This window comes from Oncorhynchus tshawytscha, linkage group LG33 (genome assembly GCF_018296145.1).
Source record: "Oncorhynchus tshawytscha isolate Ot180627B linkage group LG33, Otsh_v2.0, whole genome shotgun sequence".
In the NCBI taxonomy this organism is placed as follows: domain Eukaryota; kingdom Metazoa; phylum Chordata; class Actinopteri; order Salmoniformes; family Salmonidae; genus Oncorhynchus; species Oncorhynchus tshawytscha.
The window spans coordinates 3,394,943-3,422,496 of NC_056461.1; the positions used below are offsets into that span (position 1 = coordinate 3,394,943).

At 44.6% G+C, this 27,554-nt stretch overlaps 1 protein-coding gene across 2 annotated transcripts in view; it reads left to right on the forward strand.

The window, feature by feature from the left end:
• The first annotated feature begins 2,778 nt into the window (after nt 1-2,778).
• Nucleotides 2,779-27,554, forward strand: part of LOC112230760 (netrin-G2-like) — a 155,025-nt gene continuing 130,249 nt past the window's right edge. Inside the window, exons 1-3 of one of the 2 annotated variants that reach the window (XM_042311251.1) lie at nt 2,779-3,484; nt 4,791-5,071; nt 5,346-5,595. In XM_042311251.1, the coding sequence (XP_042167185.1) occupies nt 5,377-5,595 (219 nt within the window). In that variant the 5' untranslated portion in view covers nt 2,779-3,484; nt 4,791-5,071; nt 5,346-5,376. Of the gene's footprint in view, nt 3,485-4,790; nt 5,596-27,554 lie in introns of both variants that reach the window. The other variant, XM_042311252.1, reaches the window with a different exon arrangement.

Consider the following 27,554-nt stretch of genomic DNA (forward strand, 5'->3'; position numbering starts at 1 on the left):
TACACACCTTTATAGGGTTAGTGTTCCCACACAGCTATATCTCTATGATACAGCGCTTGTTTACAGAAAACAGACTGAAGACAGAGTTGACCACCTGTGCTAATTAGCTACCTAGCTTGCTCTTAACACTGTGTCAGCACGACTCTGGAAGTGTAGCAAAAGTGTACTTTCCTCAGACGCTGTATGGATCTGTGCAAAACCAGTAAGTTCATCTTTTTATTTGAAGGATTTTTTTTTCTCGCTGATGAAAGATAAAAGGCCATGTTTCGAAAGCCATATCGCAAGCGATGATTGCTGATGTTTCTAAACATCAAAACACAGCGTCAGGATTGTGGTTCACATGAGCCAGTTGTTGTCTTGTTTTGTACACTTTGTACAAAATAATAAAATGCGGTACTACAGGATATTTCTTAACGTAGCTCTTTATTAGCTAGCTATAACTGGCATGTTCACGTATCGCCAACCAGGATCAAACTGCCCATGACCTAACCATCTGGGTGGTCTTAACCAATCATAGCACAGTATGATATGGCGGTAAAATGCATCCAATTACAATTCAGTATGTTTACACATATGAATATTACAGTTGTGGACAAAGCTGACCGCTGGAAACTGTAGGAAGAAGCCGCCTAGAGTTTAAGAGCTAGGATTCAGCTCGCTAATGTTAGCTAGTGTCTAGCTAGATAGCTTAACAGGTCACTGAGCAATAGCGAGCAGTAGTTTTCCCATGGTCTAGCTAGATAGCTTTTGTTGTCGGCTAGTTTGCAGTGGCTGCTGCGGGTGTTATCAAAGAGGATGTTGCTACTAAATTTGTTTGCGTCTCCCTTTTCAAGAATAAGTTTCATATTATCATCATCTGGTAAGTGGTAAGGTTTTTTATTTTATTGCAGTTATGCACATCAATAACATAAACTAATGCTAGCCAGAGCTATAAGTGCGGCAGGTAGTCTAGTGGTTAGAGCAGGTAGCCTAGTGGTTAGAGCAGGTAGCCTAGTGGTTAGAGCAGGTAGCCTAGTGGTTAGAGCAGGTAGCCTAGTGGTTAGAGCAGGTAGTCTAGTGGTTAGAGCAGGTAGCCTAGTGGTTAGAGGCAGGTAGCCTAGTGGTTAGAGCAGGTAGCCTAGTGGTTAGAGCAGGTAGCCTAGTGGTTAGAGCAGGTAGCCTAGTGGTTAGAGCAGGTAGCCTGGTGGTTAGAGCAGGTAGCCTGGTGGTTAGAGCAGGTAGCCTAGTGGTTAGAGCAGGTAGCCTAGTGGTTAGAGCAGGTAGCCTAGTGGTTAGAGCAGGTAGCCTAGTGGTTAGAGCAGGTAGCCTAGTGGTTAGAGCAGGTAGACTAGTGGTTAGAGCAGGTAGCCTAGTGGTTAGAGCAGGTAGCCTAGTGGTTAGAGCAGGTAGCCTAGTGGTTAGTGCAGGTAGCCTAGTGGTTAGAGCAGGTAGCCTAGTGGTTAGAGCAGGTAGCCTAGTGGTTAGAGCAGGTAGCCTAGTGGTTAGAGCAGGTAGCCTAGTGGTTAGAGCAGGTAGCCTAGTGGTTAAAGCAGGTAGCCTAGTGGTTAGAGCAGGTAGCCTAGTGGTTAGAGCAGGTAGCCTAGTGGTTAGAGCAGGTAGCCTAGTGGTTAGAGCAGGTAGCCTAGTGGTTAGAGCTTTGGGCCAGTAACTGAAAAGTTGCTGGTTTGAATCTCTGAGCTGACAAGGAAAAAATCTGTCATTCTGCCCCTGAACAACGCAGTTAACCCACTGTTCCTAGGCCAGTTAACCCACTGTTCCTAGGCCAGTTAACCCACTGTTCCTAGGCCAGTTAACCCACTGTTCCTAGGCCAGTTAACCCACTGTTCCTAGGCCGTCATTGTAAATAAGATTAGTTCTTAACTAACTTGCCTAGTCAAATAAAGGTTCAATGTTTATTTTTTTTATTTTTTTTAAATAGGACTGCATGTCACACATATGTCACACATATGGAAAAACATATGGAAATGTCTGCTCTACCCAAATTACAACCGACTAATGCAGCATTACCACAACAAATGGAAAAGGAAAGTGAAAGGGAGAGAAAGTAAGAAACTTTCCTTGAAGACCATCATTGGTTGAAGAAAATTGTGATAAATAAAAGAGTATACCAGTATAATATAAGGACCAAAACATTGACAGCGGTGCCCTTATAGATTGCAAAAAAGTTGGGAAAAGATTGAGGTACTGATTCCATGGCACATGGTTTATGCTGAACAGATACGCAAAAGGACGCTGGATTCAAAATGTTGAATGTTTTAATTTAAATGATTATACAAAATTCTTGCAACTAATAGAATGTTATATATGGGGGATACAATCTTTCCATCTCTGCAGATTTTGCTGTGAGGAGGCAAAGTCATTAGATAATTTATTTTGGTACTGTCCATATGTAGCTCGTTTTTGGTCACAGGTCCAGGAATGGCTGAAGAATTGTAACATTTACCTAGAACTAACGCTGCAGATAGTAATACTGGTGATTTGAAAAGCCATTGTCAATCGATCAAAAATATAATTTATTCTTTAAGCAAAACATTTTATTTTCAATCTGTAGAAACAATGAGAATAGAAAGGTTCAGAACTTGTCTGAAACAGCACAGTTGAAAAATATATGGCAAATATAAATCCAATATGGATGGTGTTAAACCCGAGCAGTGTTTATGTCCCGAATCTAAACCGCCATCTATCCAACACGTCCTAAAACGCGCAAACAACTCTGGCTTATCTGCTGCTAGCAATTTCCTGATCCAACTATCGGACCGCTCGGACGCACAGGATGAATCCGTGACAGAGAGCGGAAAGATACGACATGGGCTATAGCTCCACTTCCCCGCAGGTCCTTTAAGCAGCGCGTGCTGATCGGCCTATGGGACGGTTCAGTTTGGTGCATGTCGGCCCACGCGAGAAAGCGTCGAGAGCGAAGTTGCGCCGCCCGCCCCGGAGGTTAGCAGATAAAAGCCCTGAAAGTGATTGGAAGTGACGGTGAAAAGGATTTAGCCCAGGCATTAAGAGAGAGAGAGAAGGGTTTGTGAGTACATAAGAGAGAGAGAAGGGGAGAGAGAGAGAGGGACAGGGAGTAGACGAGAGAGAGATTTTCCACCAAGCTTTTTTTTTCTGCCCTTGAGCATCCCGGGTAAACCCGAGCTTGTAAAGTGGGAGGAGAAGAAACGGGCACCAGCCCTTCCTCAAAGTCAATATTTTCACTTTTGATTCTCCTTCAAACTGGAAATCACGCTCTTTTTCCCCAACCGCCCGTTTCCAGATCTAGGATACCGTTCTACTCTGTGCAGCCTTCCGCCGTGTAGTAAAAAAGTTACCCGCTGGAGAAGACCAACAAGGAGACCAGACCAGATAACAGGAGTGGAGTACAGTAGCCTACACCTCGACAGGAGCCCGATAGTGTAGATGGAGCCGTGCACGGCTCACGGCGGAGAGGTGGTCGTATAAAGGGACAGAGAAGCTCTCCCGGATCAGATGAATGTTCTAAGTAAGTGGCAAATCCGACACGTGTCAAAATGTTTGATTTAAAAAAAAATAAACGAGATTACGAAACCTAGTCTAAAACGCACCGCTCACTTCGAGTGATGCAGACTATTCAATTGCCACTCACTATTCTAAATAGTATTAGGCATATACTCAACAATCAATAAAACAGTTGTCACTTCATATTATGTTTAGAAATAATATTATTTATTAGGTTACCAAATTAAATGCAGCCTGAATGGTTGCTATACTTTTGATTCGCTCTGCTGAAGCTAGCAGAAGCACTAGTCAGACACACCCCTATACCGTATTTGAAGAACAGCTTTCAAACTAAACGCTGAATTTAGCTTTACCTCATTTTCGTGGAAAAAATATCTGTGGACAGATAGCCAAACTGTGAACAGGGTTAATCCAATTAAAACGCATTTTGCTCACTCTGGTCATCTAGCATTTGGAAAGGCGATGCAGAATCAAACTCTCGCGCATAGGCGGCAGAGGGTCCCTGGTTCGAGCCCAGGTTGGGGCGAGGAGAGGGACGGAAGCTATACTGTTACATTTACGCAGGTGCGCAATCAGGACAGCAGAGTGACGGTGTGTGTAATAATTTACGAAGTGCAATGTCAGATATAATGCATGGCGATGCAGGTGAAGTTAGGATGCCTCATATTTTATGGAATTGATGCACAAAGTGGTGGAGTGACTTTTTCACTTTCCTTCAAACCCACCTTCCAAGACGCAATGCATATGCTACATCATAAGTTAAGTTATAGCTCATATGTCTTTCCTTCTTTCATTGAAAGTCCACACCACCCACACATTCCCACCTTTCCTTCTTTCATTGAAAGTCCACACCACCAACACCACCCACACATTCCCACCTTTCCTTCTTTCATTGAAAGTCCACACCACCCACACATTCCCACCTTTCCTTCTTTCATTGAAAGTCCACGCCCAAACCACACCACCCACACATTCCCAACTTTTGAAAATTGGCACCAAGCCCTGCATATGACTTAAAAACTTGTGCATAATTCTGGAAATAAGATCTCTGAAATATGTCACCTACACGATCACAATGACATACTGTTTGCTTACAATATCCTCTCTGTCAGCCTACATGGTTTGGTCCAATTTCTGGGAAGTTCAGTCATAGGCCTACTCTCCCAATACAACTTAGGTTATGTAGCCTAAATGTCCAATATTGGAAAATAAAATGAGCGAAACATGTGATGAACAAGAGAAACTATGCTATGTAGTCTCTCTCTCCCTCTATCAGTCTAATATCTTAATAATTTCCCTCTTCTTTACAGGACAATCACTGAGGCAAGGCTCCGGGCCGCTGCATCACGACCCGATGGCTGTATCTAAAGACGTAGTCCACTCTCCCTTTATCATCCCTAGCGGGCAGCTCTCACCTCTCCCAGGCGAAAAGGACCTCTGAAGTATGGATTTGTTCTGCTGATTCTCCAACCACCACCACCGCCAACGCAGCACTGGCGCCACTATGGTTGAAGTAGATGTGAAGTTTCTCTGACTTTCGACGCCCCCTGCACTATTATTGGTCACTTTTCCATATCCGACATCGAAACAAGTTAGTGTCATTTCCTAAAGGATCTGTGATTATTTGTAGGCCCACGTTTGCTGAACGGCTGTAGATTTGACTTAGCCAACTCGAAAACTTTTGTTTCTCTTGCATTTTGTATTTTTTCCATCATCCCCAAAACGTCCCCTTAAGCTCAGGTGAGCGTGCAGATGCATCTTGGTGACAACGAAGTTACTTACTGTGTCCGTATGATCCTCAGTCGAGTTCCATGCTCTTCGCCTCAACTCTGACTACTGTGGCCCCCCTCGCCCTTTTCCGCCAGACCCCACTCGTCCTCGGACCACTCTCGTGCCATGCTCCGCCAGGCCGTGTTGCTCCTCCTGCACTGCTTTTCCCCCTTGACGCTGGGCCAGTACGACCTGTGCAAGTCCCTGGTGAGCACGGACGATGGCGCAGTGTGGGAGCAGTATGCATGCCAGCCCAAGGCCCAGTCCATGAAGGACTACATGCGGGTGAAGGTGGACCCGCCGGGCATCACCTGCGGCAACCCGCCCGAGAGATTCTGCACTCTGGTAAGTTGGAAAGGTGGAGTGGTTGGTTTATTGTAATGCACTGCAATTGATGTTGAAAGTTGCTGCAGTGAGGGCGATGAATTAAAGAATGAGTTGAATTGACAGGTCTGAACTATAGTCCAGGGAACATCCAGGCAAAGGGTAACCTATCGCAATGCCTATTTGCAATCAACACTATTTCAGTGTGACTTTGGGAAAGCCTCATTTGTTTGCGGTCTTAAATAACCCAGTAAGAGGCGATATGCAGAGTTTTTGCTCAATAAAGGAAATGTGAGAACAACAGAAGCAGAGTTGGATAAAAAAAACATACCAGGCTACTGGGCTTACTCAGGTCAGAACCTCCTGATGCAATGTGAATTTGAGCAGGCTTGAGCGGTCCTTGGCCAAGTTTGGCGGGCTCCAAAAGCCATGACATCAGTGAAATGACTTGGCCATGGGCTCGAGCTCACTGAGAGAGGTGCGGAGGTGTTGTTTACATTCACATTGTGTTGGCAGACTGTCAACCGGCTTGATTGCGTTTTCGGGAGGACTTCAAATTTCGCCTGCTAAACAGCATCAAGACGAGAGAGAGGGTGGAGGACCTTTCGTTTCAAGGGCACTCGCAGGGCGAGAGTGGAGAACTGCGGGAAAATACTAGGCATTAGAATGCAAGGCTCAACGTTATAGTTCCCGCTTTAATAGGTTGTTGAGTGGAATTAAACTCTATAAGTAGGAAGTTTGGATAGTTTGAAACTTTTTAGAATAGGCTACCTCTGTGGGCCTGTTTTAGCTACAGCATACTGCTTACTTTTAATTGTCACAACTTGGACACAATCTGAGTGTCTACTTAATGTGTTTGGCGCAAGATCCCTATCACTTGGCTGGACAATCCTTGTAACAGCTACCCAGTCAATGAGTCAGTGAGGTAATCAGATGAGGAAGGACTTACAACCAAGGACAGAGATACAGAAGTGATTTATTCATTATCCACTGATGTCTCAGAACCACACTTTCACATACACACACTGTGTATTGTACACTCTTAGAAAATGTGCTAAGTAGTACCGTATAGGGTTCTTTGTTGTCCCTATAGGGGAACCCTTTTTGGTGCTGGGTAGAACCTTTTGCAGAGGGTTCTAGGCTTTTTCAAAGAACCGTCTGTATATGGTTCTACCTAGAACCCTCTATGAAGGGGTCTGCTTAGAATCCTCTATGGTTCTACCAAGAACCATTTTATCATCTAAAGGTTTTCCCTAGAACCGTCTACGAAGGGATCTACCGAGAACCCTTTTGGAACCCTTTTTTCCTAAGAGTGTATGGCTACCTTAATCCTGCATTTTACAAACATATCTACACACTCCTCATTGAGACTAATAACAGGACTCAAGGATCATTTGATAACGTGAAGCAGAGTGGATATGCTCCTTCCTCGGCTACCTAATGGTTAATGATTTGTTTAATGTAGAAGTAGCAGAAACTGCTGACGGCCTGAGAAAGCCCTCTCCAGTGACTGCTCCTCAGAAGGAGAGCGAGAGAGATGCTGAGGCGTCCTGTGAGAGAGAAAGAGAGAGATGCTGAGGCGTCCTGTGTGAGAGAGAGAGAGATGCTGAGGCGTCCTGTGCGAGAGAGAGAGATGCTGAGGCGTCCTGTGCGAGAGAGAGAGAGATGCTGAGGCGTCCTGTGCGAGAGAGAGAGAGAGAGATGCTGAGGCGCCCTGTGAGAGAGAGAGATGCCTCAGCATCCTGTGTGAGAGAGAGATGCTGAGGCGTCCTGTGTGGGAGAGAGAGAAATATGCTGAGGTGTCCTGAGAGAGAGATGCTGTCCTGTGTGAGAGAGAGAGAGATGCTGAGGCGTCCTGTGTGAAAGAGAGAGAGAGAGAGAGAGATGCTGAGGCGTCCTGTGTGAAGAGAAGAGAGAGAGAGAGAGAGAGATGCTGGGGCAGCCTGTGAGAGAGAGAGATGCTGAGGCATCCTGTGAGAGAGAGAGAGAGAGATGCTGAGGCATCCTGTGAGAGAGAGAGAGAGAGATGCTGAGGCATCCTGTGAGAGAGAGAGAGAGAGATGCTGAGGTGTCTTGTGTGAGAGAGAGATATGCTGAGGCATCCTGTGAGAGAGAGAGAGAGATGCTGAGGCGTCCTGTGTGAAAGAGAGAAAGAGAAATGCTGGGGCGTCCTGTGTGAAAGAAGAGAGAGATGCTGAGGCATCCTGTGTGAAAGAGAGAGAAATGCTGGGGCCTCCTGTGTGAAAAGAGAGAGATGCTGAGGCATCCTGTGTGAAGAGAGAGATGCTGAGGCGTCCTGTGTGAGAGAGAGAGAGATGCTGAGGCGTCCTGTGTGAGAGAGAGAGAGATGCTGAGGCGTCCTGTGTGAGAGAGAGAGAGATGCTGAGGCGTCCTGTGTGAGAGAGAGATGCTGAGGCGTCCTGTGTGGGAGAGAGAGAAATATGCTGAGGTGTCCTGTGTGAGAGAGAGATGCTGAGGCATCTTGTGTGTGAGAGAGAGAGAGAGAGAGAGAGAGAGAGAGAGAGAGAGAGAGATGCTGAGGCATCCTGTGTCAAAAGAGAGAGAGATGCTGAGGCGTCCTGTGTGAGAGAGAGAGAGATGCTGAGGCGTCCTGTGTGAGAGAGAGAGAGAGATGCTGAGGCGTCCTGTGTGAGAGAGAGAGAGATGCTGAGGTGTCCTGTGTGAGAGAGAGATGCTGAGGCATCTTGTGTGTGAGAGAGAGAGAGAGAGAGAGAGAGATGCTGAGGCATCCTGTGTCAAAGAGAGAGAGAGAGAGATGCTGGGGCAGCCTGTGTGAGAGAGAGAGAGATGCTGAGGCGTCCTGTGAGAGAGAGAGAGATATGCTGTGGCGTCCTGTGAGAGAGAGAGATGCTGAGGCATCCTGTGAGAGAGAGAGAAAGAGAAATGCTGGGGCGTCCTATGTGAAAGAGAGAGAGTGAGAGATGCTGGGGCCTCCTGTGTGAAAGAGAGAGAGAGATGCTGAGGCGTCCTGTGTGTGTGAGAGAGAGAGATGCTGAGGCATCCTGTGTGAGAGAGAGAGATGCTGAGGCATCCTGTGTGAGAGAGAGATGCTGAGGCATCCTGTGTGAGAGAGAGATGCTGAGGCATCCTGTGTGAGAGAGAGATGCTGAGGCATCCTGTGTGAGAGAGAGATGCTGAGGCATCCTGTGTGAGAGAGAGATGCTGAGGCATCCTGTGTGGGAGAGAGAGAAATATGCTGAGGTGTCCTGTGTGAGAGAGAGATGCTGAGGCGTCCTGTGTGAGAGAGAGAGAGAGAGATATGCTGAGGCATCCTGTGAGAGAGAGAGATGCTGAGGCGTCCTGTGTGAAAAAGAGAGAGAGAAATGCTGGGGCGTCCTGTGTGAAAGAGAGAGAGATGCTGGGCATCCTGTGTGAAAGAGAGAGAGAGAAATGCTGGGGCCTCCTGTGTGAAAGAGAGAGAGATGCTGAGGCGTCCTGTGTGAAAGAGAGAGAGAGAAATGCTGGGGCGTCCTGTGTGAAAGAGAAAAGAGAAATGCTGGGGCCTCCTGTGTGAAAAGAGAGAGAGATGCTGGGGCATCCTGTGTGAAAGAGAGAGAGAGAGATGCTGGGGCATCCTGTGTGAAAGAGAGAGAGAGAAATGCTGGGGCCTCCTGTGTGAAAGAGAGAAAGAGAAATGCTGGGGCCTCCTGTGTGAAAGAGAGAGAAATGCTGGGGCATCCTGTGTGAAAGAGAGAGAGAGAAATGCTGGGGCATCCTGTGTGAAAGAGAGAGAGAGAAATGCTGGGGCCTCCTGTATTGACGTTTGCCCTCTAATGGCATGGCCCGAACCTGCAGCTAGAAACTTTCACAATTATGTTTCTGAGCGATGAAATATTGATGTTCTCCTTAATGGGCTTCTTCCTTACAAGGAGCTCCGGACGCTAGCCGCCATTCCGTTCCAGATCCCAGTCTTAGGCTCCCTCTATCCTCCTGGAATGTTCCATAGGGGAGGGGTTGTGGGTGGTACCTGGGACAGCAGATTAGTCTTAGTCATCAGTTTTTATACCAGCTGGGATCAATAGGCTTGAGTAGAGCAGACTGGTCCTTTCCTCTTAGATAGTGATGCACTGATATGACATTTTTGGCTGATACCGATATCCAATATTTTCCTTGCCAAAAAGAACTATACCGATAACCAATATTTAACAGGCTGACCACACTGCTTGCGTCGCATGCGCGAGCTTTGCAAAATAAATGTAGAAATCTATGTTTTTCAATTATTGCACCCACACTGCTCGCGCGCCCCAAAGAGCGTCTGCGCTGCCACAGGCTAAAATAGAAATCAGTTATATTTCTGACACAGATCGCGCTGCAAGTCCTGCCTCTCCCATCTCCTCATTGGTTAATAGAAGCAGGTACCCACGTGCCATCTCCTCATTGGTTATATCCACGTGGGTGACTGAAAGATGAACGAGGGCAGTGGTGGTAATGCACCTAATTTATGAAAGTTGCCAATTGCAATATAAAGTCAAGAGAAGAAAAAGCATGGAAGGAAGAGAGATAACTAGAAATGATTCGGTTGACCGTTTTATGTGAAGATTAATTGGCGGAGTAGAGGACCTTGTGCATTTCAGGTAAAATAACAACTCAATGTTTATATTCCAGGGCAAATTAGCTAGCAACAGCAAGCTAGCTAAATAGGACAAATTAGCTAGCAAGTGCAAGCTAACTAGCTAAATTGCCATAAATGTTTAATGCTTTTCGACCTGTCCCCTAATTAATATAATTGGTTATGAGTTTGTTTTGATATTTTAACCTGCGTGTCGTTATCGCGTTTGGTGTGGGGGGACAAAATACATTTATGCACGATGGCACGCGCAAAGCCGGTTTGGGTTCCGTGTAAGGCACTGCATCTCAGTGCAAGAGGCATCACTATAGTCCCTGGTTCGAATCCAGGCTGTATCACATCCGGTCATGATTGGGAGTCCCATAAGGTGGCGCACAATTGGCCCAGCGTTGTCCAGGTTTGGCCGGGGTAGGCCTTCATTGCAAATAAGAATTTGTTCTTAACTGACTTGCCTAGTTAAATAAAGGTTACACACACACACACACTGACCAAAAAGTTATTTTGTTGGCATTTATGTATGTCCCCATTACCAGTAAAACATAATCAGAACCTATTTCTTTCACTTACTTGCTGTGCTGTGTCATTGTTCAGTCATTTCATTCTCAACCAGGACTTCTATGGAACGCCGTTGGGTCTTTGTATGTCAAAAAGATACACGTCAAGTAATACTTTTTGACGTGTCAAATAAGCTTGTTGACCAATCAGGACCCGAATATGACTTCACGTCACATAATAATTTAACGTGTTCATAAATGTTTTACATAGTTATTACACATTGATTACACTCGTATTTCATATGTCACAACGATTTATCCATACGTATGTTATGATGCTGGTAAAGTTGTCTCCTGTATCTACAGTGCTCGTCATAAAGAACATAGCAAAAGGACAATCTTTTTCAGTAATTAGCTAGCTAACTATATAGCTAGGTGTCATCATCTAAAATAACCCTCATTTATAAGACTGTTCTTATTTGATTAATGGTGGTCGGACCCATCTATGTGAAGCTGGCCACAATAAGGATTAGCCACAATAGTGGACTTTGTGGTTAGCCTTCAAAATAAAAGTATGTCATTGACAGTGATGCAAATGAATACAAATAGTATAATTATGCCATAATTGAATTTGATCATGCTAAACGAGATTGTAATGTTATATAAAATCAACAAAAGACAATAATTTGTTAATTTGACACAAATCTGTTGAAATCACACTGGATGTATTGTACTTTAGAGTTGCATTGGGGGGCATCCTTATTTCACTGCACAGCCTTATCTATGGATGGTGGATCAATGACATCGGGTATCAGTCTACTCAGTGACACCCAGAGAACATTAGCGTAGTATAGCCATGCGGCCGTGCCATTAGCGTAGTACTCTTATTGCGGGACTCTGAAACATCTGAATTGAGCCACATTTATTGTCAACCTATGTATTGAACGCTTTCCCTAGGAAAACAAAACTGTGTGGATATTTTGGAGTCTGAAAACTCTGAGGAGGATGTTGGGAAAATATTTATATTGGGTAATGAGTAGACCGTTACCCCATTTCATTGATCCCCAATCCTTAGGTAAAACTGTAAAGTGCAATATGAATGTCAACACACACAATAGGCTGACTGGGAAGGGGATTTCACACAGTCAAAGTTCCGCGATAAAAGCTACAACGCTAATATTTGCGTAAACTCTTCATAGTTGTGTCCTGTGGGTGTCACCGAGTAGACAGACACCCCATTTCATTGCTTCACATTACAACCTTATTTAACATTATCTAGTCTAAATATGGCATGATTCCACCAATTGTAACCCTCTGCATCAATTTCAAAGAGGTACTTTTATTTTGAAGGCAAACCGTAAATTCCACTATTGTGCCGAATCGTTAATGTGGCTAGCTTCACAACACATAACCCTGTCAGGTCTCACTAGCCAGATGAAGCTAGCTGGCTGCTTTGGGCAACAGGGTTAAGTAGCTGGCTAGCTATTTATTTTCATTGAACTGAAGCTCAATTTCAATAGGGGAACAACAAGTGGCTACCAAGCTAATACGCACAAGGATTCCTAAATCATTAATAAGAATAGTTTAAATGACTGCAGTTTCAACTGGACATTGTTTTCAGCTTGGTTGTATTGGCGCTATCTAAGTACCAAGCTAAAGCTAACTAGCTACCCCAGTTGTGAAGTTGCGGTCGAAGAAATAATGCTTTATTACCAACGCGGTATTGTAAACACATTGTTCGTGTTTGCTTGTTTGCAGACTTTTTTTGTACAGCTTTGACAGTGCTACTGATAGTAGTGGTGGCGCTTGACTTGCACGTGCAAATTCAGAACACACAACATTGTATAACAGAACTGTGTTATTTGACGTGTCAAATTAAAAGCTTATTTAATTCGTCAAATAATGGTATTTGACTTGTATCTTTTTTGACACGCAAAGACCCAAACGGCGTTCCATAGTATGTCATGAAGATAATAGCAGTGACGCTATTACTGTGTACTCCGGTAGGGCAACATCTGAACAGTAGCGCACTTGGTAACGTTAGTGTGTACTGGTGCTCGTTCAGTTGAGAATGCCAACATCACCCACGACAGGGAACGGTTGATTGTCAAGGACAATGAATTCCATTATTTTGGCGTTAATAGATTTCACCTTTGAGTTGCCTCGCTGAAATTTTGTTTATCTTTCAATTGACTGCTCGACTTGTTGACTGCTCGATCCACACAGCAGAAATTGTGGGCTAGGTTAGGGATGCTGTGTTGCACGTGTAGCGGAACATTTTACGTGGGGTCATTATATAGGTGGGGTCATTATATAGGTGGGGTCATTATATAGGTGGGGTCATTATATAGGTGGGGTCATTATATAGGTGGGGTCATTATATAGGTGGGGTCATTATATAGGTGGGGTCATTATATAGGTGGGGTCATTATATAGGTGGGGTCATTATATAGGTATATTATGTATGCACGTCAGCTTTCACATCGGTGTTAAACTAGACATCTGGCCGATACCGATGTTGGCATTTTCAGTTAGACTCAGACGATTCTGATATGTTCACCAATATATTGTGCATCCCTACCCTTAGATCATCTAAGGCTGTGTGTCGTCACCATTCTGCATACTTCATTCCTTCACTGATGTGTGCACTCGTTAGCTCCACCAAAATCCTTTATTTAGAAAAGTTAAAAGGTGATTGAAGTTTCAACCATCTTGGTGTTCATCGGAATAAGTAACAAACAGAGAAAGTGTGTGTGTGCATGTATGTTTGTGTGTATGGATGCATACAGTACATGCATGTGCGTGTGTGTGATGGCAGTTCAGTATCTGTGTACAGTATGCATTGGAAGACACTGACATGGTGCTGAAGTATATGAATGGACATATGGACATTAGTCAGATCCCAATGCTGTTTTCTATTATGTTATGCAATAGTGAGACAGATGTAACTTAAAGACCTACATTACAGTAAATACACACATGTATGTGTGGGTGTTTTATGCATGTGTGTGTTCTGTGTTTTATGTGTGTGCGTGCGCTTTTTCACCAATGCATGTCCCCACTGTACCTTAATTATTTTTCACATGAATACACTGTTTCCCCAAAACGAAGGCCGTGAATGCGGATGCTAGTTTGATGTTGAGGCACAGATTTCCCTGCCTTCATTTAGCCCTGTTCCTCCTCTCCTCTGGGATACACTGTTATATTCATCTCCTGTTCATGGGGTGTGAAGCTAGCTATAGGTAGTGTCCTCTGCCAACTGGGGCAGTATGGTAACTCCTTTAAACATGGCGGCCCTCTTTCTTTTGAGGATGATTCTACTGTACTGTAGCGAGCTCTCTATACATGGTAGTTGTACTGTTTTGGTCGTGTGTAACCCCTGGGGATGGTGTGTGTGTGTGTGTGTGTTGCAGGCAGGGAGGGAGAGAGATAATGATGAGGGAGAGGTGGAGAAGATCACATCTTAGCTAAGCAGAAAGATGAAATCAGACCAGCACTGTCCTCGTACACACACACACACACACACACACACACACACAAACACAGACAACAAGCCTGTGTTAGTGTACAGTACGTCTTTCATGTGGCTTGGTTTGAACCAAAACCTTCAGTCAAGTCCCTTAGGTAAAGTACCCCCATGAAAATTGATTCCTCGCCGTGTATGTGTACATGTATGTGTACGAGTGTATGAAGTAACTGATGAGGGATGAACAGAGTGTGTATGTACAGTATGTTTATGTGTGAAAGAAGGGAAAAAAAACCTTCCTCTTCCACAACAGATTTAGCCTGTTTTAGAAGGTAGAAATCAGCCAGCTCTAAAAATAGACGAGAGAGAGAGAGGGAGAGGGAGACAAGCTTAAGCGGAAGAGGAGCATGCTTGAAAGGAGAGGAAGATGGCAGCTGGTAGTGTGGTGGAGTAGAGAATAGCAGAGGGGAAGAAAGAGGTGAAGCTAGAGGTTTCACTCTTGCCAAAATCGGTCCAAAATATGCCCAATGCGTTTCTATGGACCTAAGCTTGTCGCCTGCCTTCCTGCCTTTGGGACAACAACTCCCATTGTTATGGCGGAGACATGAGCGTCTCGTCATTATATACAGATCTATGAGAACAGTCAGTAGATCACTGCTGTCGCAATCTGGGCCCAGGGCCATGCCACCTCCCCCTGCTAAAGCCAGGCTAACCCTGCCGTTGCCCTTTCCCTGGCTACCTCTGCCCAGGGTAACATACAGGGCTACCCAAACCCAGCAGACCTTGTGTTAGGTCTGTGTTCTCCTATCCTGATTATCCAGAGTGGTTGACTGGGTACCGCAAGGGTCTTGGGCAAGACCCAGGCAGTTGATATTGGAGACCGAGGTGGGAAGACCCGGTTCACCGGCAACCCCCGATCCCCTTCGGACACGGCCAGCCATGCGGCCGTGCCTAACAGGGAAAGGGGGGATGGAGCCGGTCGGGCGCAACCCAGGCAACGTGAAATGCGGGGAACTGAGCTCGGGCGAGGGCCGACGCCACCCTCCCGGCCCAGGACACCACACCGAGGGAAGGGAGAAGCCTACCCGGCCTTCAGAGAGTTATAAATACTCGCGCTGTTTATCCACGCTTCGTTGGTCTGTTTCGCTTGACGGCCCTCCGATCTGTTTTTGTTAGATGGCCATCCAACCTGCAACCTTTTTTTTACTGTTATATCTGTGTTCCCTTTCTTGTAATGTCACTTATTGCCCACTTTACTATCATCCTGGGCTTATACAGTGCCTTGTGAAAGTATTCGGCCCCCTTGAACTTTGTGACCTTTTGCCACATTTCAGGCTTCAAACATAAAGATATAAAACTGTATTTTTTTGTGAACAACAAGTGGGACACAATCATGAAGTGGAACGACATTTATTGGATATTTCAAACTTTTTTAACAAATCAAAAACTGAAAAATTGAGCGTGCAAAATTATTCTTATTATTATGCAAAAAGGTCGCAAAGTTCAAGGGGGCCGAATACTTTCGCAAGGCACTGTAGATCGAGATCTGCTGTGGATATGGGTACGGCGTGAGATTTACACCCTCTACCCCAGATTTTTAAGGGCCATTGACAGCTCACCGGACACCGCCGTAACCACAACTCTTTCCAGGGCTTGGGCCCTTCTATCGGGGCGAAACCATTCCAAGGGCGCCCTGTCCTTCACAAAGAGAACTCTCCCCGGGATTCCCGCCAGCTTCTCTGGGAAAGGGTCGCGTTACCGCACTGGACGACTCGCAGCGTCCGTCTCCGCCACTCAGGATTCGAGGATCTGAACCTGACTCTTTCGAGGCCATCGCCCCTCCTTCCGAACGACGTTCGCCCAGAGAGCATACATCTCTTAGGACCGACTGACCCATGTTCAACTGCTGTTCACATGGAACCCTTCTCCACTTCTGCCTTCAAAGTTCTCGTTTGAATATTTATCCATTTTCAGGGCTAGTTGATTTGGCAGGTGAGTTGTTACACACTCCTTAGCGGATTCCGACTTCCATGACCACCATCCTGCTGTCTATATCAACCAACACCTATTCTGGGATCTGATGAGTGTCGGCATCAGGCGCCTTTACCCGGCGTTCGGTTCATCCCACCACACCAGTTCTGCTTACCAAATGTGGCACACTAGGCAACTCGCATTCCATGCCTGGCTCCAAGCCAGCAAGCAAGCAAGCCAGGCTTCTTACCCATTTAAAGTTTGTAGAACTAAGAACAGATATAGCCTTGGTTCACCCCAGACTTGACTGCCCTTGACCAGCACAAAAACATCTTGTGGTGTTCTGCATTAGCATCGAATAGCCCCCGCGATATGCAACTTTCAGGAAAGTCAGGAACCAATATACTCAGTTAGGAAAGCTAAGGCTAGCTTTTTCAAACAAAAATTTGCATTCTGTAGCACTAATTCCAAATAGTTCTGGGACACTGTAAAGTCCATGGGGAATAAGAGCACCTCCTTCCAGCTGTCCACTGCACTGAGGCTAGGAAACACTGTCACCACCGATAAATCTACGATAATCGATCATTTCAAAAAGCATTTTTCTACAGCTAGCCATGCTTTCCACCTGGCTACCCCTACCCCGGTCAACTGCCCGGCACCCTCCACAGCAACTTGCCCAAAACTCCCCATTCCCCCTTCACCCAAATCCAGATAGCTGATGTTCTGAAAGAGTTGCAAAATCTGGATCCCTACAAATCATCTGGGCTAGACAATCTGAACCCTCTCTTTCTAAAATGATCTGCCGAAATTGTTGCTACCCCTATTACTAGCCTGTTCAAACTCTTTCTTGTCGTCTGAGATCCCCAAATATTGGAAGGCTGCCGTGGTCATTCCCCTCTTCAAAGACACTAGACCCAAACTGTTATAGACCTATATTCATCGTGTCCTGCCTTTCTAAAATCTTCAAAAGCCAATTTAACAAATAGATCACTGACCATTTCGAATCCCATAACTTGTCCACTATGCAATCTGGTTTCCGAGCTGGTCATGGGTGCACCTCAGCCACGCTCAAGGTCCTAAACGATATCATAACTGCCATCGATAAAAGACAGTAGTGCAGCCATCTTCATTGACCTGGCCAAGGCTTTCAACTCTGTCAATCACTGCATTCTTATCGGCAGCCTCAATAGCCTTGGCTTCTCAAATGACTGCTTCGCCTCGTTCACCAACTACTTGTCTGATAAGAGTTCAGTGTGTCAAATCGGAGGGCCTGTTGTCCGGACCTCTAGAAATCTTTATAGGGGTGCCACAGAGTTCAGTTCTTGGGCTGACTCTCTTTTCTGTATATATCAATGATGTCGCTCTTGCTGCTGGTGTCATGCAACAAACCTTCCGTGGCCTCCAACTGCTTTTAAATGCTAGTAAAACTAAATGCATGCTCTTCAACCGATTGCTGCCTGCACCTGCCTGCCCGACTAGCATCACTGCTCTGGACAGTTCTGACTTAGAATATGTGGACAACTACAAATACCTAGGTGTCTGGTTAGACTGTAAACTCTCCTTCCAGACTCATTTTAAGCATCTCCAATCCACAATTAAATCTAGAATCAGCTTCCTTTTTCGCAACAAAGCCTCCTTCACTCATGCTGCCAAACATACCCTTGAATGTTTGGCAGCATACAAGGGTATGTATCCTACCGATCCTTGACTTTGGCGATGTCATTTACAAAATAGCCTCCAACACTCTACTCAGCAAATTGGAAGCAGTCTATCACAGTGCCATCCGTTTTGTCACCAAAGCCCCATACACTACCCACCCCTGCGACCTGTACACTGTGGTTGTCTTGCCCTCACCACATATTCATCGCCAAACCCACTGGCTCCAGGTCATCTATAAGTCTTTGCTAGGTAAAGCGCCGCCTTATCTCAGCTCACTGGTCACCATAGGAACACCCACCCATAGCACACGCTCCAGCAGGTATATTTCACTGGTCATCCCCAAAGCCAACACTTCCTTTGGCTGCCTTTCCTTCCAGTTCTCTGCTGCCAATGACTGGAACGAATTGCAAAATCACTGAAGCTGGGGTCTTATATCCCTCTCTCTAACTTTAAGCATCAGCTGTCAGAGCAGCTTACCGATCACTGTACCTGTACACAGCCCATCTGTAAGTAACACACCCAACTACCTCATCCCCATATTGTTATTTATCCTAGTATCTCTACTTGCACATCCTCATCTGTCACTCCAGTGTTAATGCTAAATTGAAATGATTTCGCCTCTGTGGCCTATTTATTGCCTTACCTCCCTACTCTTCTACATTTGCACACACTGTACATAGATTTTTCTATTGTGTTATTGATTGTACATTTGTTTGTGTGTAACTCTGTGTAGTTTTTTTTTGTCGCACTGCTTTGCTTTATCTTGGCCAGGTCGCAGTTGTAAATAAGAACTTGTCTCAACTAGCCTACCTGGCTAAATAAAGGTGAAATAAAAAAAAGTTTGAAATCGTCCCAAGACCTCTAATCATTCGCTTTACCAGATAAAAACTGCGAGACTTTGAGCGCCAGTTATCCTGAGGGAAACTTCGGAGGGAACTAGCTACCAGATGGTTCGATTAGTCTTTTACCCCTATACCCAGGTCGGACGACCGATTTGCACTTCAGGACTGCTACGGACTTCCAACAGAGTGTCCTCTGGCTTCGCCCTGCCCAGGCATAGTTCACCATATCTCGGGTGCTATCGCACGCGCTCACGCTCCACCTCCCCGACAGAGCGGGCTAGACGAGCCGGTGGTGCTGAGGGATCCCACGTGCACCGTTCCTCACTTTCATTGCGCCACGGGGTGTGTTTGGAGAAAACCCTCGGACTTGCATGCGCGTTGGACTCCACACCATAACCTACCCACAGGTGCGCCATGCGGCCTTGCCTAACAGGGAAAGGGGGTTGAGATGGCCCCTGGGTGGCCAAGAACCCTGCGCCGAGGGAAGGGAGAGGCGGGGGGCGTGAGCCCCCTACCCTACCCAGCCCACAGTTTTGTTTTTGGAGCACATTAATGGTCACCAATGGAAACCTTGTTACGACTTTTACTTCCTCTTGACTGACCTCGGCGGGGCCGATCCGAGGACCTCACTAAACCATCCAATCGGTAGTAGCGACGGGTGGTGTGTACAAAGGGCAGGGACTAAATCATCGCGAAGTGACCAACTATTCACCAAGCTCTTGATCAGATGTTAGTCTTGGTCTGGAAAAAAAGACCAAGGGTCTGCATAGATACATTTTTAGATCATGGCAGATAAAGATGGGGCTGAACTGGGAACATAGAACAACTAGCTTTTAACAAAGTTGCAAAAACTACACAGAAAGAAAAGATTGAGGAACATTGTCAGGTGCGCCATGACAGGGGGGAGGAGTTCAACATAAGGAATGATTCAATCAACAACAACAAATGAATAGTCCTAAAAGAGCCAACCAATTGTCAGGTGCGCCATGACAGGGGGGAGGAGTTCAACATAAGGAATGATTCAATCAACAACAACAAATGAATAGTCCTAAAAGAGCCAACCAATTGGGCACAAAGTGGTTTGAATAAAAGTTGTTTCAGCTAAATTTGGCAACATATTGTGACGTGGAATCTATGTGGAAAAACACATTGGATTTGCAAAAAGGGTGAAATTTCAACCACAGGATTATGTCATCATAAACAAATATTGTATAACATATGTTGAATTTTTACCTTTGAAACAATGTCAGATTTTCAACATTATTTCCACTATCAGAAAAAAACGTCAGGGCAGCACCGCCTACTGATGAGTTAATCGAGAGCTATCCCTTTGGTCTCACATCCAGGATTTTAACCAAGCCCTAGCATTGGTATTCGTCACTGACTGCTACCAATGTGCTCTCATGAGAATGATTATTGAGAGATCTCCACCTAATTACTAAATAGATTCATTGTGGCTATCAAAGTCATTCCAAAGGTTAGGTTTAACACAGGAAATGAAATGTCAACAAAAATATAAACGCAACATGTAAAGTGTTGGTCCCATGTTTCATGAGCTAAAACAAAAGATCCCCAAAATGTTCCATATACACAAAAAGCCTTTTTCTATCAAAGTTTGTGCACAAATTTGTTTATATCTCTGTTAATGGGCAGTTCTCCTTTGCCAAGATAATCCATCCAATCCATCCACCTGACAGTTGTGGTATATCAAGAAGCTGAATAAACAGCATGATCATTACACAGGTGCAGCTTGTGCTGGGGACAATAAAAGGCCCCTCTAAAATGCATGCAATTGGCATGCTGATTGCAAGGAATGTCCAACAGAGCTGTTGCCAGATAATTGAATGTTCATTTCTCTAACATAAGCCTCCTATGTCATTTTTACCTTTCTATAACTCACCTTGCGAGGGTTACGGCACTGAGCCTTCTAAAATGTTTCCAGAGTTGGAGAACACGTTGGGAGAATTCTTAGATCATTCCTCCTTACAGAATCCTTACAGATCCTTGAAATAACTTGTCTGCGCTTCAATTCAAACCACAGGTTTTCAATGGGTTTCAGTGCTGCAGACTGAGATGGCCATTGCAAAATGTTGATTTTGTGGCCATTTCTTTATGGATGTGTGTTTGGGGGGTTTGGGGTTATTGTCTTGCAGGAAGATCCACTAAGTTTCGACCTCCTAGCAGAGGCAACATGGTTTTCCTGGTACGGTGTAGTTCATGATGCTGTTAACCTTAACAAGAGTCCCAGGACCACTGGCCCACAACATCAAAGGTCCACCACCATATTTTACAGTAGATATGGGGCTCTTTTCTGCTCATGCATACTCATTTCGATGCCAAACCCACCACTGGTGTGAGTGGCCAAAGAGCGATTTGATTTGGTTAGATTATATGAAAAAATAGAGCACTTTGGTGTCGAAATGAGAATGTATAAGCAGAAAAGAACCACATACCTACTGTAAAATATGGTGGTGGATATTTTCATAGTTTATAATTCTATTTATTTTAGGTGCAATGTTTCGTGTGTGTGAGTGTGTGTGTGTGTGTGTGTGTGTGTGTGTGTGTGTGTGTGTGTGTGTGTGTGTGTGTGTGTGTGTGTGTGTGTGTGTGTGTGTATACATATGATGTGCATGCATGCTGAGACTGTTTAGATACACATGGTTTGTTGGTGGAATGATATCAATAAAGCCTTAGGCGGTTCAAATTCGGACTAGGGAGGATCTGTTACTGGGCTCAGACAGTCTGAGGTGAAGAACTCACACCACCTCTAAGCCTCCCAATGATACCACTTCACCTCTCTGCCTCTTGGATCCTTGGATGGAGTACAATATTGGGAACATAGCCGAGGGTTCGTAAGTTAAGATTTCCGGTCTTTAGCCATGGGATACTTATCGCAAAAAGATAGCAGGATATCCTGTGTCCCTTGAAATATGTCCCCAAAGCTGATAAAGTTAGTTGAGTATTATTTTATTAGTACTTAGGCTGAGTTTCATAAATGTAGGCTAGTGTTACATTTTCCTACAGCTATGGTAGCTATAGGCTCAATCTCCCCCTAGTTTTTGAGTGTCCCTCAAACAGAGCAACTAGTGGTAAGGAGAGATAAGTAACCCTGGGGATTGGGACATCACTGTCTCATTTGCACACAGCAGAAGCTGTCAAAGGATAGCCTACTACACAATGCAGACCTGGCTGCTGATAATCTGGGCACACTGTCCTGTGGTGGAGCAGCAGCCAGATGACCCAACCCTCATCACCCCTCTCCTCTCTCGTCACCTCTCTTCTCTTCCAGTACTGGGTTTTGTCTCTCATCTTTTGGCCTGCTTTTCACAGCTGCATGCATGTGCACGTACAGCACCAGGCAAAAGTTTGGAGACCTACTCATTCAAGGATTTTTCTTTATTTTTACTATTTTCTACATTGTAGAAAAATAGTAAAGACATCAAAACTGTGAAATAACACATGGAATCATGTAGTAACCACAAAAAGTGTTAAACAAATAAATGACCCAACACACCTCCATGCTGAACAAATCAAAATATATATTTTAGATTCTTCAAAGTAGCCACCCTTTGCCTTGATGACAGCTTTGCACACTGTTGGCATTCTCTCAACCAGCTTCACCTGGAATGCTTTTCCAACAGTCTTGAAAGAGTTTCAAATAGCCCTTAATCAGCATGGAGGTGTGTTGGGTCATTGACCTGTTGAAAACAAATGATAGTCCCACTAAGCGCAAACCATATCACTGCAGAATGCTGTGGTAGCCATGCTGGTTAAGTGTGCCTTGAATAAAACAAAATAATCACAGACAGTGTCACCAGCAAAGCACCCCCACATCATCACACCTCCTCCCTCATGCTTCACGGTGGGAACCACACATGCGGAGATCTTTCGTTCAACTACTCTGCGTCTCACAAAGACATGGCGGTTGGAACCAAAAAAAGACAACATTTCCACCGGTCTAATGTCCATTGCTCGTGTTTCTTGGCCCAAGCAAGTCTCTTCTTATTATTGGTGTCCTTTAGTAGTGGTTTCTTTGCACTAATTCGACTATGAAGGCCTGACTCACGCAGTCTCCTTTAGTAGTGGTTTCTTTGCACTAATTCGACCATGAAGGCCTGACTCACGCAGTCTCCTTTAGTAGTGGTTTCTTTGCACTAATTCAACTATGAAGGCCTGATTCACACAGTCTCCTTTGAACACTTGATGCTGAGATGTGTCTGTTACTTGAACTCTGTGAAGCCATTATTTGGGATGGATTTTTCTGAGGCTGGTAACTATAATGAATTTATCCTCTGCAGTAGAGGTAACTCTGGGTCTTCCTTTCCTGTGGCGGTCCTCATGAGAGACAGGTAACTCTGGGTCTTCCTTTCCTGTGGCGGTCCTCATGAGAGACAGGTAACTCTGGGTCTTCCTTTCCTGTGGCGGTCCTCATGAGAGACAGGTAACTCTGGGTCTTCCTTTCCTGTGGCGGTCCTCATGAGAGACAGGTAACTCTGGGTCTTCCTTTCCTGTGGCAGTCCTCATGAGAGACAGGTAACTCTGGGTCTTCCTTTCCTGTGGCGGTCCTCATGAGAGCCAGTTTCGGCGCTTGATGTTTCTTTAAACTTCTTGAAAGGTTCCGTATTGACTTCATGTCATGTTCTGTATTGACTGACCTTCATGTCTTAAAGTAATGATGGACTGTCGTTTCTCTTTGCTTATTTGAGCTGTTCTTGCCATAACATGGACTTGGTCTTTTATCAAATAGGGCTATCTTCTGTATACCATCCCTAACTCGTCACAACGCATTACGCATTAAGAAGGAAAGAAATTCCGCAAATTAACCTATAACAAGGCACACCTGTTAATTGAAATGCATTCCAGGGGACTACTTCATGAAGCTGGTTGAGAAAGTGCCAAAGTGTGTGCAAAGCTGTCAAGGCAAAGGGTGGCTACTTTGAGGAATCTAAAATCCAAAATATATTTAGATTTTTTTTAAACACTTTTTTTGGTTACTACATGATTCCATATGTGCTATTTCATAGTTTTGATGTCTTCACTATTATTCTACAATGTAGAAAATAGTAAAATATAAAATTGAATGAGTAGGTGTGTCCAAACTTTTGACTGGTACTATATAGACGAATGCATGTACAGATGCATACATGCAGATTCATGCATTCATATGCACACACACACACACACACACACACACACACGCACACACACACGTGCACACACACACACGCATGCACGCACGCACGCACACACCACCCACTCCTCTGTCACTGGGACTCCTCAGGGAAACTGAGCCTGTAATTAAACGAGGCAAAAGGGTTAGCAAAATAACGCAGACACACACTCTCTGTCTCACACATCAGCACACGCACGCACACACACACACACACACACACACACACACACACACACACACACACACACACACACATTTCATCACTCACTGGCAGCAAGTTACACCAATAACAGACACACACTCTCTCTCACACATCAGCACACACACGCACGCACGCACACACACACACACACACACACACACACACACATTTCATCACTCACTGGCAGCAAGTTACACCAATAACAGACACACACTCTCTGTCTCACACATCATCACACACACACATGCAATACTCACACCGATACCCGCACGTACACACACACACACACACACACACACATTTCATCACTCACTGGCAGCAAGTTACACCAATAACAGACACACACATGTTTCTGTACAGGACAATCACATTTCCCAACAGGACAAGGGAGACAGAGAGTCCTCTAGTGACCTAAACTCACATCTTTGAACAAAACAACATAATGCAAGAAAGCAATATCCCCATGTCTGTCCCACTGTGTGTTTTTTTATGGGAGGCTCATTTCATTTGATGATTGTTCTAAACACTACATTGTGTTCTTTGGCTGTCATGGTCTTTATTCCCCTTGCTGGCAATACCTGGAAAGTACTATAACGAGAGAGAGCGAGAGAGAGAGTTACAAAAATAGCTACACAACATCCCTCTTGTTGGTGTAGGTCATTTGAATTTGATTGAGTCCTATTACTTTTTAGATAAACAGCCAAATTGCATTGATATTGTGAGTGATTCTTTTTTAATTGAATATATTCATGTTTGGTACGTAGTTCTCCAGTGTTGGGATGTCTCTAACTTGTTATAATGTTTCTTCTCTCCTCAAGATGGATGTGCTCACCTACACTGAGTAGGTAAACATTAGTAACATCTACTCTTTCCATGACATAGACTGACCAGGTGAATCCAGGTGAAGGCTATAATCCCTTATTGATGTCACATGTTAAATTCACTTCAATCAGTGTAGATAAAGGGGAGGATATAGGTTGAAGAAGGATTTTTAAGCCTTGAGACATGGATTTTGTATGTATACCATTCAGAGGGTGAAGGGGCAAGGCAAAAGATGTCAGTGCCTTTGAACGGGGTATGGTAGTATGTGCCAGTCGCACCAGTTTGAGTGTGTCAAGAACTGCACTGCTGCTGGCTTTTTCACACTCAACAATTTCCTGTGTGTATCAAGAACACTGAGTGTTGGTATCCAAATCTAGGTCCCTCAGGTGTAGGGATCGAGGGCTCATGCATGCTTCTGTTCCAATTGGGACGTATCACATCGAATCATAAAACACTGTATACTTTTTGGACCATGGTTATTGAGTGTTCCGAGTAAGACATATGTACCTAAGGAATGAGCAAGCTTCTGTTCTGATTGGGACTTGTCCCGCTTAAAACAAGAACCCACTTATCACCTTGGCCCGCTGCGTGTAGACACGGCGACAGAGTTCCATCGCGCTGGTCGTCACAGTGACAGGATCCCAGTGAGGATAATTGCTGGAGGGTCTTAGCGGTGCCGGCCACCTGCCGTAGCAGTTGGCCAGGATCTCTCTGTGTGTGTGCATGTGTGTGTACACACTGCTGGCAGAAGGTAGCTATGTGGGCCAGAGAAGAGGAGAGAGTAGCAGGATAAGGAGAGAGGGGGTAAGGAAAGAGGGCATGAGAGGGGGAGGGTTTAAACAAATACACTCACAACCCTCCCATACAAAATGAAATACATCCCGTCCCTGATTATCTGAGAGACAGAGAGGACAGACAATCAGGTCATGTGCAGCTTTCAGTGAATCATTTAGCGCATCACAGCTCAGTCCCTCATACTCAACACACGCACCAGATCCAGATGTACAGTGGCGTCTGACATTTTTGTCACCCTTGATAAAGATGAGCAAAAAAATATATAAAATAAATAGTATAAATACTGCGCTGTATTGTATGCTCATATTTTGGTGGGAAATTATATTATTTTATACTAATGCGATTGCTCAGAGAAAGCGATTTTGTTTAATTAGTCATGTTTTTTTCTCAAAGATTGGGGTCCAAATTATTGACACCCCTGTTTTCAAATCCTTTCAATACCTCACCTTGCATGTGAGCCTTTTCCAAAAATATTTTATGATATTGGAGAACACATTTGGAGGGATCTAAAGCTTTGTTCACACTGCAGGCCTTAATGCTCAAATCCGTTTTGTTTTTCAAATCTGTTTTGAAATGCTGACTGTCCAACCAGCAAGTGATCAGATTTATTGTGTTCAGACAGCAGTCATTTGATGACATGACTACGCTAGTTGCCATAGTAACAACGGGTGTGAGTGGTGTAGGTTGATTGGTTCTTGTGTTTCCCATCACTCAGAAGCTAAGGTGACAACAATACAACAATACCTGCCATGGACATTTCCCAGTTACTTTGAATGTTCAAAATCATAGTGTTAGAACACTTTTAAAGCCTCAAAGGATATGACGATCCAACTATCGAAACACCAGTCAACTAGCTAGCTGTTTAGCTTACTAGATCATTCACTAATTTATTTGTGAACAATTTGCAAGATGGTTAGCTACCACATGTCCTTGTCAAACTGTCAACACTAGCTATGCCAAATAACAGTCTAAAAACCACTTGAGGAAAAATACATCAGATTTGACCGTTCAGACACAAGTAGCATCTTTCCAGATCCTTGACATCCTTGACAAAATCAACATCTTGCAATGGCCATCTTTCGCCGGGAACACTATTGAATAGCTGTGGTTGAATTGAAGTGGGCCGTCCATAAGCACAGACCATTGATCTCAAGGATCTGGAAAAATGCTGTATGGAGGAATGGTCTAAGATCCCTCCCAATGTGTTCTTGTACAACATAAAACATTTTAGAAAAATGTTCTGTGCCGTTCAGTGCTGGGGGCTAACGTGTTATGTAATCAGATTACTTTTATGAGTAAGCGAGTAAAGAAGTGCGTCCTTTTTTCAAATTGCGTAATATTATTACAGATATTTTGGCAAACGACTTGTGCATTACTTTCACAATCATAGTTTTACTGAGCACGTGTTTCCATAATCCAATTTGTTTCCTCATTTAGTTTTCGAGCGAGCAGAGAAAGGCTGTTTGGAGAAATGTCATGACAGCTGCTGTCCGTAGAAATGTATACAGGGTGCACCTCTGATCTTTGCCATTGATCGCTTCCGTGGTAACAAAGCCCACAGAGGGCTTTCCCGTCTAGTGGCAAGTGTGCCCTTGATAAATCTCCAGGGGTCCGTGTACGTGTGGTCTATAACCAGAACTGGCGGCTCGATAGAAAGATGTTGAATGAAAAGATAGGAAACCTGTACAGATGTTTGGCTGACATTATATATGACGAATTAAGCAGCCCTTATGATAGTGTAACAGATGTTAATCGTAATCTCCTTGCGTTGTGTTTTGTCCAAATAAATCACCCCAGCCAGTGGTCCCAGTCGAACATTATTGCCTGTATTTAATAGGAAACAGCACGTTAGTTGTGCAGGGCTTAATGATGTCGATGGTAAAATCTGTAGCATGAAAACAACTGTGTTAGCAGTGAGCTTATGTGACCATTACATCGGTGCATGCTAGCTAACACACTTATATACAG